We start from the raw sequence: 12,731 nt of genomic DNA, 5'->3' as shown, positions 1-12,731 counted from the left end.
ACTCGAACAGCAACGATAAGTGGCCGAAGGCGTTGTCATGTATGGAAGTATGAGGGATCGAGCTCGTGGTCTGTCGGCATGTAATCTGGTATCAGTTTATTTCGGGTATCGGAATGTAGTTACCAGATTAGAAGACTCGCAGTTGAGATCGTTTGAGTGCGTTTCACCTACTTGTTGAAGATTCTGGACGAAACCGTGATTCCCTGACAGAAAACTAGCCGATGTGCAGAATAGATGGCTAAAACTTTGTCACTGATGCATTGCAAAGCGCTCAGCTGCATCTTTTCTTCCAAGGGAAATCAGGTAAATATGGAAACTCTGACATTGTCGACAACGAAGTAAAATTGAACTTGTTTATTGGCAAAAGACTTCAAAAGACTTTGAAAACAAGTCAGTATTGTGAATGTACAGATAGCGTCATGACACTGTTTACGATTCAAGCTAAAAAATCAAGTTCACGCGTCATTTGAAATGAACTCTTGTGTTTTACTCATTTTGATAGATGTAATGTTGTGTGTCAACAGAAGAGAATTCATCCGACACTTTATCATATTAAACAATCCAACTAGAAGGCGAATCCAAACTTTCTCATGACGTTTCCCTTCATACTGTTGATTAATGTGACTTTTAAATGTTTTAAATAGATAAAATGACTGCTTGCTTGTTAAAAAACTTTTTCCCTGTAACAGTTCCCTTCTTCCGATGTTTGGGGGATTTGTTGGTAGTTGTATGGACTATTCATATAATTTTCGTTCAGAATTAAAAAAAAAATTTTTTTAGGAAAATTAACTCTTATTTTTAAAATATTTTTTATAGTTTTTATAATTTTTTTTCGTATTTTTTTATGAAGAACTAAATTATTTCCTATATCTCATTCTCAGACCAAATTTTTGTAGGTCTTGAAGTTTTTATGATATTTTTTTTCGAAAAAAGTCAAAAGAGCTTGCCATTAAAAGAAAATCCAACTTAAAAACTATAAGAGCTACAAAGTTTTGGCCAGACAATGAAATATAGGAAAATGTTCAAGTTTTTAGCAAACAAATTTTAAAAAGTATTTGGAAATTAAAATTCGTTTTTCTCAAAAAACATATTTTTTTGTACTCCGAACAAAAATTATATGAAAGTCCATACAACTACCAACAAGTCTCCCATACATTGGGAGAAAGGCACTGTTACTTTTGGCCTATTTTTTGGAGATTTTCAGAATAATTTAAAAAATCGAGGTAAAATGTAAGTTACAACGAGTGACGTTGTATCGAGGGTACGTTACACCGAAGTTCCCTGTACTTGTTTTGTTGATTTTATTTGTTTTTTTTTTCTCTCATTTCGCTGAAATAAGGAGCAACAATGAATGAATAAAGGTACGCCAATCGCAGCTACACTGTCGTGTTTGGTTGACATTGATCAATATATCTTTCTTATTATCTTTTTTCAAAGACATAAAATTTTGTAATGATAATACCACGATAACTTATCAACTTCCCAGAGTATTTTATGATGATCCAGCGACAAGGAAAGCTTTTTAGAAAAAAATATTGTACGGTTGAATACTCGTAGATTACATTGTAGATACATTGTAGAGCAGAGTGAAAGAATGAAAGTCACTATAGACTATTGAATTTGAAAATTTTTATCGTCATAATCGTTATCAGATTCAATTCAAAAGTATATTGAATGTATTGTATAGTATTTGTTGAAAGGCTTATTTATAGGTTGGAAATTGATGATTTACAAGATTACCTTGATTATCATACCGTGCAGAGATACTTTTGACACTTTAGTTTCCAATATTTTTTTAGCAAAACTATCCAAATCGGGAGAAGTGAGTTAATAAAATAGGTGTTTATTTGTTTTTCAAAAAGGAAAAAAATAAACGAGGATTGTTCAAAACCAGAACGTCTTTTCCGGAGAATCCTTTTTTTAGTGTAATTACCATAACCTTGTGTATAACTGGGTCAAGACAATAGTTCTCAAACCAAGAGAAATACTGTGTAAATACTATACTCAGGATCTGCTCGAAGCAAAGCGTAAGTACGAAGTTATTGTTACCGTTTTAATGAACTGTAACTGTTATCGCACTTAGTATAAATTACCCAAACTTTTGCCCGGTTTCTCTCTGTAGTGCAGTGTTTACATCCCGTCAATTGCGTTGTTGTGAATTTACTCGATGTCAAGAGGAGCGCTTGATTGCACACATTAAAGTATAATCATATCCAATTTACACAATTATTAGCTTAGGAATTCATAAAATTATTACAATTATCAGCTTAAAATAGCTTGATAAGCCACAACGATTGGCATGCTTGTCAATAACTGGAGCAATGACCAGTGCACTCGAAAGTTCTAGATATTCTTCTATATCTTCTACCTTTGCTCCAACATGAGCAACAGGAAAAGCTGCATTGAAATCTTAAAGATCAAAAACTAAACGCTTCAGTAAGCATGAATGGAGACTGGACTAATTTCAGACTTCCCTACATAGTGATTGAATTCAATAGCAGCGTAGGAGAAAATGGTGGTTCTCAAAAACGTTCAAGATCACTTGTGTTTTATAACGATGTGTTTAAAGTTTATACACATAACCTGGGATAGCTGGACCACGGACATACTAATTCCAATGGAACAGACAGGTTTCATACAGAAATACAGAAAATGGAAATATAGACATAAGTTATTTTCGAACTATGTAAATATTAGATGATTATTTCCGAAGTGAAAGCGAATGTGAACTATCGTGAAATCGCAGAAAAATATGGTACAGGGAAACTTCGATATAACGTACCCTCGTTATAACGTACCCTCGATATAACGTCACTCGATATAACGTACATTTTACTTCGATATAACGTACATATTTTCAAAGTCCAAAGAAATAATTTTTTTAATATTGTTTTTCTGAAAGAACAATAAATTATCTGTATTTTGATACTAAAGCTTGATTTGTACCTTTGACCAATCCCGAAGTACAACTTTTTTATGATTCCGGATTCTAAATGAATCAAATTTTAATCAACAGTACAAAGGGAAACATGAGAAAGGTTGGCTTCGTCTTCTAGCTGAATTTATTCATTAACCTTACGTAAACAGCAACACAATAAAGTAATATAAGCTACATTTCTGAGTTCTTTATTATGCTTCGATATAACGTACAATTCGATACAACGTACAATTTTGAAAGTAAAATGTACGTTATATCGAAGTTACCCTGTATTTCGATCGGAGCTATTTCGAAAATCATGGAAAATCATAATACGCTGGGCACAGTAGAGCGGAAATCGGAAGATGGAAGGTCTTGTAAAACCGCAGTTCACACAGATCGCCGCTTGGTTCGATCGGATCCCGATAAATCTGGTGAGCGAGCTAGGAAGAATTGGGCCTCAACCTAACTAGTCGAACTGTGAGCAACCGACTTCGTGAATCAGGTCCCCAGAACTTCTTCGAAAATAAAAAGGTATTACTACGGAAAGCCAATATCAAAAAGCACATGGATGTCGCAAAGAAATATGGTTCTCGCCCTACTGACTTTTGGAAGAAAATTGTTTGGATCGGTGAGAGTAAGTTTGAGCTAAAAAAACGAAGAAACATCGCGAACTCGTTGCCTGAAGTCTGAGTGTCTGCTATCCAGATTTACTCAAGCATTAGGTCAATACGGAGGTGAACCACTGCTTGTGTGGGACTGTTTTTCATTGGGGGCAATCTTGTCACGATCGATGGAAAGCTAACTGGTGAATCCTACGTCAATGTCTTGGAAGAAAACTTAAAGTCGTCACTCAAGAAAATGAATATGAAAGGCTGTATTTTCCAACAGGACAATGAACTCAAGCACACCTCGAAGGTTAGCGCTTTTTCCAGTTCCAAAAGATTAAAATGCTTGAGGCCACTCCAGTCCACAGTGGGAAATCGCTGGCCATCAGGCAAAAAACAAAAATGGCGTCAGCTGTTTCGTAATATTTTTCGTTTCTTTCTATAATATTCAAATGCTTAAATCCCAAGTTGCATATTGACGGTTTTGACAATTTTTTGAAAGAAAGTACATTACTTTGAAACGCTCTGCAGATTCAATGATAGCATGGATTTTTTTGGCGTTCAAGGAAAAGTTTTTTGAAAAACTATACAAAACAAGCCTTTTTTATTAGATATTTAAAATTTTGTTCATACTAAGCTTGACAAAGAAAATAATGTAAAAAAAGGATTTTTTATTGTTGGAAACCTCAAAAAAGCTTAAAAGTTTTGTTGCCGCAGTTTGCCGTGGTTGTGACTACATGCAAAATTTAGGTAAAAACATAAGTTTTCTAGCAAACTTTGTCCGCCGTAGCCCAAAACTGCACAAATAGTCGTTTTAGTGAGAAAAGCGATTACAAATAGTTTGAACTATATTTTCTTAATATTTAAATTTTATCTTTTATTTAATTAAATCAAAATCATAATAATCCATCGATGAAAATTTTCGTATCACAGTAATCTTTAGAAGATAAAGATTACATAAATCACAAAATTTATCATTCAAAAGTTATAAAAAAATGCGTGATTAAAAAAAAGGAATAAAAGTAGGGTAGAATATTTTTTATGAAATCTAAATAATAACAAAACAATTTAACACTCAGTGCATATTAGAAACTACCGTGGCCGAGTGGTTAGCGTCAAACCTAACATGCCGGGGGTTCGGGTTCGATTCCCGTTCTGGTCGGGGAAATTTTTCTTCAAAGAAATTTCCTCTGACTTGCACTGTGGTCACGCGTATTCTAGAGCTTGCCACTCAGAATGCATTCAAGGCGTGTTATTTGGCATAGAAATCTCAACTAAGTACTAATGAAAATGACACAAGTAATACTACGTTGAGACGGCGGAGTTCCTCTAGGAACGTTAGTGCCATATAAGAAGAAGAAGAAGAAGCATATTAGAAACGATGCTTGGCCGCCCTTTGTATGGATTCGCCCCACTGTGCAGTAACCAGACCCCAAACCCATTGAGCATCTGTGGACAATACTGGATTGAAAATTTTCATTGGATTCACGGAGAAATTTTAACGATTTTTGGACGGGTATGCAAACAGCGTGGGATGCGATTCCTCAACAAATAATTCATAATTTGGTCGAAAGTATGCCCAAACGATTTATGGTCAGAGATTCTCAGACTTTTCGGAATGTTTCTGATTTGCCTAATTTTTCAGAGATGATCCTGATTATTCCTGATTTTGGTACTTTTTACTTTATAAGAATAAAATGATCCGTGATAAATATACTGGAAGCCCTCCCAAAGTTTTCCTGGTTGCAAATGAGAACTGTCATAACAGCTCCCCGGTTCGCATTTCTATGATACATTAAATTAAATGCTCTTAAAAGTATCAGCGATCGAATGATCCGGTGGAACACTGGCTTTTCTGTGAGAGTTTTTACCAAATACATGTTATTCATTTGTTTATATATTAACAAATGTAACAATAATTGTCGAAATATTGAACACCCGGCCCCATCTGGTTGACGCCATATGAGCCTTAATAAAAATATATATTTTGGATAGAAAAAAAGTTCTATTTTTTAAAGAACATAGTTATATTAAGTTGTTCGCAAAACTCGTGCCACTGATGATGACTACATCGAGATACTGATCTAGAATAAATCTCGGTACAAGACAAAGCTGCGTGAAAGACGACGAAAGACTGTGGATAAAAAACTGTGCATATAAAATTGAATGAATATAAAAATAAAAATATGCTTTCATCCTGATTTTTGAAAATTGGGATATATTATTATTTACAAGGCTTTGTAATACTGTTTACTGTTTGATTTCATAAGCTGAATCACTGAAATTTGAAACAAAAATTAATTGAAGTAATAGAAATTTGAAAATGAATGCAAACAACGTCTTGTTTACATCATTTCCATTGGAAGAAATACGTTCACTGCAATTTGAAATCAAATTGTAGTGAATCTTCAAAAAAAAAAAAAAAAATTAAAAAGTTTGCATAATCCTTTTTTCTTTCCGACATTGCAGATGTAATCTTGAAGCTGAAACATCGGAACACTTACTGTAAGTGTAAGATCATCAGAAACTGATGATTCTTGAAAAGAGTGTTCTTACGACTAACGTGATATGATCTGCTAAACCAAGAAAGGTAAGAACCTTCAAACTTTCTTGGAGACCAATTTTTGAGATTAAATTGAATGCCCATTCTCTTCTCCACATTAATTAGTGTTAAATAATGTTCATCGTATTTTTTATGAACACTAAAGAAAATTTGCCCTGACGACTCAATAATTAATCAAACTTTTTCGATTTAACTTAACAAAACCAGGTTCAAGACTCACCTACTCATGATAAATTCACATATCCCGCTGAGTGTCAGCTTCTTCTGAGGTGATTGCAGTATTGCCATTGTGATAAGTGCGATGTATGAGTAAGGTGGCTTCACCAGCGCCTGAGAGCGTGAAGATTTTGAATTTCCTGTTCCGCTGGTACTGTTGTTACTCGTACTACCACCGGTGGTGGCTCCATCCGTGTCTTCCTGTTGATTGCTACTATTGTTGTTATCATGATTGCCGCTACCGCAAGTGGTACTGCCACTGCTGTTGCTGCTGCTACTGTTGCTACTATTTCCGTTTGGAGTACCCTGATGATGCTGGTTATGATGATGTGAATGGTGCCCATGAAGATGGGGATGCTGCGGGTGGGAATGCTGTTGCTTGTTTCCATTGCCAACGCTGGTGGGACTATGAATCCTGATAGCAGTTGGATCATGTGTGTGATGCACTGAAGACACTACTGCTCCACCAAGCACTGGTCGAAGATCCAACGGGGACGAAGACGAAAGAGGTGACACAGAGGGATGCATTTTTGTTCTACGTTTGAAAGGTTCAACACCCTTGTTCAATCTTCAATCAGTGTACTCACATTGATGTCATTATATCCCTTCACCTTTCCGTGATAATATTCACTAATGTATCACACCTTTACAAATTTATAAAATTCGATTATCCAATCAAAACGCAAGTATCTGTCGAGCGAACCACTCCGAAACGAGGCAGATGATCTACTGAACACTTATTCTGCATTCCACTATCCCTGTCACTAAAAGCACAGATCCCTTCGGTGGCTACTCTCCGAGTAGCTACACGGTCCGGAGATACCACGTCGCGCGTTGGCGTTCGAGAGAAAAATGAAAATGTTATTTTAACTTTGTGGAAAATTGTGAAAATTTTGCGCTCACGTATGGCACAGGATAAAGGCGCGCGCGTGTGGCGTATGCAAAAACTCGTAACTAAATGTTATCTATTCGTTCGTAGGCACTCGTTGCCTCTCAACTACATCGACACAGGATACGGATGTTTTTCCTCCTCCTCCGTTCGGTGCCCACCACGCCACTGCTCTACCCTCCGCCCAATTGGTGTATCCTTTTGCTATGTTGTAATAATTTCCTTCTCGTGCCGAATGTGCAACCCCTCGCGCGACTGTTCTCAAACACATCCAGCCCGTGACCATCCGGCCAGGCCTTACCCAATCCCAAGTAAGCCATGTTCGAGCGCGAGATTGTATTGTAACCTCCACACCTAAGTACCAATGCGATGGCAACAACAAAAAACACACAGAAGAAAATGTTCCCTCGCAATACCGTGCCACCACTCTTCCCCAGTCCGCTGCGTAGTTTCACAGCGAGAAATCTCTACTCGGGACTCTGGCTTCAAAAACTTGTGAAAACTGTGTTCCTTGCTAAGTAAAACATTTATTTTAGGCGAAACCACGCCAGCGCCAAATGCCAAATGGGATATTAGTTAAACGGTAGCTACGCTATGTGTGCTTGTATTGAGGAAAGATCCCTTCCATATCCTGTCCAACAGAAACGAAAGAGAGGAAATAATTGGGTGTGTCTATAATTCATACGATTGCTCTCGAGACCTAGGAGGAAACATGGTGGAGTGAGCGAGAGCACAATATTCACGATTGTATTGGCTTCATCGCCTGCTGGTACATAGCACCACTACAGTTACATACTCGATAGGAACAAATAATGATGTGTTCGTATCCGAGTGGATGAGGGAAGTGAAAACAACCCCTCAATCCGTGGTGCGACTAGCAGTACTTACATTTTCGCTATGGCTGCCGCGGCAGTGAAAGGAAAATTATGTATTTTTTTCTCGGATTTCAATGTTTTTCCTCAATCACAAGATGTTAGAGCCTAGGATTGGTGTTGCGAGTGGCAGGATTTGGTGCAAACTTAATTTGAGTGTATTTTTGCAAAGGTGTTCCACGGTGTCAGGGTTGGGGTCAACCAGGACGCGTTCCTCGGACTGATAAATAGTGACTTATTGTGTTTTGAGCAGTTTCCACTTTCCTGTTGTGTTTGCCATGATTCCGAAGAAGAGGGAAGGTCAACAATCATAAGAATAGCTAATATCTATATAAATCGGACTTTTTAAGATTTTATAATAGACGCATTTCTCAACTACATTTTAAATCATAATTCAATATTTTTATATTCCAACCCAATAAAGTACATATAGAGGTGGAGCAGTAGGCGAAGTGTATCTGTATTGGCGAGCAAAATATCGTGTCGTAATTGTTTGCATTCAACATGGAATGTATATGGAAGTAACAAAACAATGTTTAAAGTACTCACGGTTGTATGATAATTTGAGCCAAAAATTCTCATGGAATCATTCAACTGATTGTTTTTTAACAGACGACAATTATATCGTGGCTTATTTCGATTATTCATGTGGTAAAAATGTCCAGAGAACAGTCGTATGCTTAGCTCTCGAAAGCAGTAACATGTTCGGTGAAATTTTGATTAATTGGCGATTATTATCTCACAACATACACACCGACACTGAGAGCATTCGAAACATCAACTTCATAACAGTAATATAATGAAACTTCGTTTGTTTATATGAACGTGGGGGAGTGAAAATGGCACATGGAAATATCACTTTTATCCGTCTCTTTCGACGTGATTTAACAAATATTCACTCCACGCTATTACATTAGCCGTTTTTAATTGATAAATTACTTCCTCAAAATAGCACTTTTACATGGATGCGGTGAGCAATCAATGATAAACACAACGACTGACGTCACTATTTGCGAAATAGTTATGGCAGCGCATCCTATGTCGCTCGAAACTCGACCATCTTCATTACCTTTTTTCTAGGACATTGATTCCAACCGTCGGCATTAATTTGCTTATTCTCTCATAATCGTGAATATACGAATCCACTAAAACAAATGAAATTACATTGAATTGTGAAGACAGCATATAAATTAGGCAAATGATCAAATGCTATGTTAAAATTTCGAAATATTAAAATGGTTCAGAAATGCCTCATTAGTCTGGTGGCCAAAGACCAAGGAGACTGTAGCTACAAAAAAGCTAAACAAACTCCAACGACTAGCATGCATTGCAATTACTGGAGCAATGCGAAGCACACCCTCAAAGGCACTGGAGGCTATCCTTCACTTACTACCTCTGAACCAACATGTTCAGCTAGAGGCTAAGAAAAGCGCTCTAAAGCTTAAACAATGGAAAAAAATACTAGACGGAGACAAAATTGGTCACTTGAGCATCCTGAATCTCTTACCCGTAGGACCATCCTCAGAGATGAACAGTGATTGGATGGAACCTAGGACTAACTACGACATTCCATACAGTGTAATCGAACCTTCTCGTTCAATATGGGATGAAGGCGGTCCCAGTGTTCGTAATGGTTCAATCATGTTCTACACTGATGGGTCAAAAATGGGAATCAGAACAGGTGCTGGAGTGTATGGTCCCAGAACAAAAATCTCTGTAGCTATGGGAAACTGGCCAACAGTTTTTCAAGCAGAAATAGCTGCGATAATAGAATGCTCAAATGTCTGCCTTAAAAGAAAATATAGACATGCTAACATCTGCATATTCTCAGACAGTCAAGCGGCACTTAAAGCTCTAAATGCTTAAAAAAAATTTTTAAAAATTTTTTAAATTTAAAAAAAATTGTCTGGGAATGCATTCTCCTCTTACGGCAACTAAGTCGGATAAGTTCGGTACAACTGTACTGGATTCCTGGCCATTGTGGAATAGAGGGAAACGAGCGAGCAGATGAACTTGCCAGGAACGGCTCAAGCTCACCTTTCACTGGTCTAGAACCATTCTGTGGAATATCTGACTGTGTGTTGAAAGGTGAGCTGAAGAACTGGGAAGACCGGGAAGTGTTAGCCAACTGGTTGGCGGTACAACTTAACCAGTCAAAAAAATTTATCACGCCGAGTATTAAAATTACTCAACAATTGCTGAGTCTTAATAAGAAAGACTTAGGCACAATCACAGGCCTTATAACAGGACACTGTCCGAGTAAATACCATCTCAAAAACATAGGTTTAGTGCAAGATGATATTTGTCGTTTTTGTAATACCGAAAGCGAAACCTCGGAACATTTGCTCTGTAATTGTGGAGCTCTAACTAGACGCAGACTTAAATACCTTGATAAGGCTATTCTGGAGCCCAAGGAAATTTGGTCTGCGTCGCCAATCAGGATTATAAAATTTATCAAACAGAGTATTCCTGATTGGCACCTATCTCGCTATAGCTTTCAGTCTACTTCTTCATCAATAAGCAGTAGGTAAGCTTGAAGCGGAGTACAAAAAAAATGGGATATACCACAATAGTTCAGAATAATGGACGCAGTGGTTCACATTCAACAGGGGATGGTTCAGAAACAATAATAAATGTTTTGAGAACAAACTTCCCGCGGCATTGAAATTGATGCACTGTCGCCAAAATTTTTTCCACATATTTGATCAAACGGAAAAGTGTTTTCAGCCTAATACGCAATAACAGGCACATTGAAAAATATTTAATTGATATATTCTTGTATTCATTCTTACACAAGGATTTCAATCAAAAATTAAAGTTTCCGTGCGGAAGTGCACCGTTTTTGTTTTCGATTATTGGGTGTGCGATTTAATTCGTTTGGTTTTATGATGTAGAACTACGTCTTTCATTAAGGGTGCCAAATCAGAAAACAGGTCACGTTTTTATGAAATAAAGTTAACGTTAATAACTATTTTTGCCGTGAACGGATTCCTACCTTGGCCCCCATGGTATAAACAGTAAAATAAGTTGAAATGTAAATATACAATAGATTTAAGAATCGAGTGTGATCATCAACATTGTAACAATTCCCTTATATCCCATCCCTTTCCTGAAAGATGTCACCCTCTAAACTCGAGTAAACCGCGAGTAATCGGTTTTCCACCTTACTAACCATAGTGTTAGGAAAATTATTTATGTATAGTTTTAAAACATATACTTAAGAATTCGGCTCCTTTAAACTAATGTAACTGAGCCTGTAAAAATAAACGATTTATATATATAAAAAAAAAAAAAAACGGATTCCTGCGATTTACATACCAAACGAATCGGAAATTCCCTAAGATTGGTTTGATATACTATGCATTACAATCCCATAGTCTGTATATGGTTTAAATTGATGAAAATTGGAAGCATTCCCATTTCCTCATGCATTTGTTCTGTCCATTTGTGTGCTTTCCCGAACAGAGCTGTCAATAACGAGCGACTTATCGACGAGCAACGAAGGGGAAATCGTAAGATGTCTCCGTGAACAAAGGAAACGAAGAAGAACGAAGAGGAATACTCGCCTAGAATATAAACAGTGGATCTTGCTGAGGCAAACTTCATTCTTTGTGAGGACACCGACTGGACAACACCGTTGCTGGGCGAGCTGGACGGCAAGGGATCAAATGGTTTTCTCAAGGCAATGAGGGTGGAGAGTAATATGAGGAAAGAGTAGAGTCTTCCAAGGGCCTTTTTGAAGGCTAGAGACGAATGAACTGAAGAAGCTTAAAGCCTCTTTAATTCAACAAGGAAAGGAAGGAAAGGCAAACTTTCAGTATCGTTCTGGATACGAAACAATGAACATGACTTGTTCTTCTTTTGACGTAGGACTACGTCTAACCGGAAGATATAGGGGGTGAAATGAAAATCTAGGCACTGAACAAGTAGGAAAAAATGCAAGATTTGGAACGCTTATAACTCGAGCATTTCTCAATAAATCGCAAAGGTGTTTGCATCAATTGATAGGAGATATATCTACGCATCTATCATAACGAATAACATTTCATTTTTCTTGAGATAAACAATTGAATAATTGTGAAATATCAAGCATTGTCCAAATGCACTATGTGCCCATTTTTGATTGGTCCATTTTGTGCTCCTCAAATCGTACCGACCAAAACGGGCAACCAGAGCAGCAGCGAAATAGAATGAAGCACGATTGGGAAGGAAAAAGAAAAAAAAATGAACGAAACATTGGTCGCAGTCTCACACATGCGTAATTCTCGAGCCAGCCAGCTTAAAAATCCCCGCTCCGCTGCCGTAACGATCATTCTCATCCAAACCGTACACCACATCGTTTCGCATCACATCACATCAACAAACTAACACAAGCAGCCATGTCTGGACATGAGAAAGGAGGAAAAGTGAAGGGAAAGATAAAATCCCGCTCGAACCGTGTTGGTCTTTAGTTCCGCGTAGGTGTATTCGCCAATTGCTCCGCAAGGGTAGCTAGGCCGAGCGCGTTAGTACCAGTGCACCAGTCCACCTAGCCGCCGTTATATAGTTTCGGCCGCCGAAGTGATCGAGTTGGGTGGCAAAACAGTGAATGAGCTGATGACCACCTATGCATTCCCTATCACAGCCATCATTTTGATTGTACGATATGTACATACGCCAAAAGATG

General features: G+C 37.5%; 1 protein-coding gene across 1 annotated transcript in view; it reads right to left on the bottom strand.

Moving 5' to 3' along the window:
• The window catches only part of LOC129773295 (forkhead box protein G1-like), a 34,328-nt gene extending 26,648 nt beyond the window's left edge, over positions 1-7,680 (bottom strand). Inside the window, exons 1-2 of the mRNA XM_055776892.1 lie at positions 7,208-7,680; positions 6,309-7,108 (exon numbers count right to left, since the gene is read on the bottom strand). Of these exons, the coding sequence (XP_055632867.1) occupies positions 6,309-6,832 (524 nt within the window). The 5' untranslated portion in view covers positions 6,833-7,108; positions 7,208-7,680. The remainder of the gene's footprint in view (positions 1-6,308; positions 7,109-7,207) is intronic.
• Positions 7,681-12,731: the final 5,051 nt, after the last annotated feature.

The sequence above is a fragment of the Toxorhynchites rutilus genome, chromosome 3 (assembly GCF_029784135.1).
Source record: "Toxorhynchites rutilus septentrionalis strain SRP chromosome 3, ASM2978413v1, whole genome shotgun sequence".
Lineage (NCBI taxonomy): Eukaryota > Metazoa > Arthropoda > Insecta > Diptera > Culicidae > Toxorhynchites > Toxorhynchites rutilus.
Note: the sequence above shows the minus strand (reverse complement) of the source record. Positions and strands in the feature narration are given on the sequence as shown.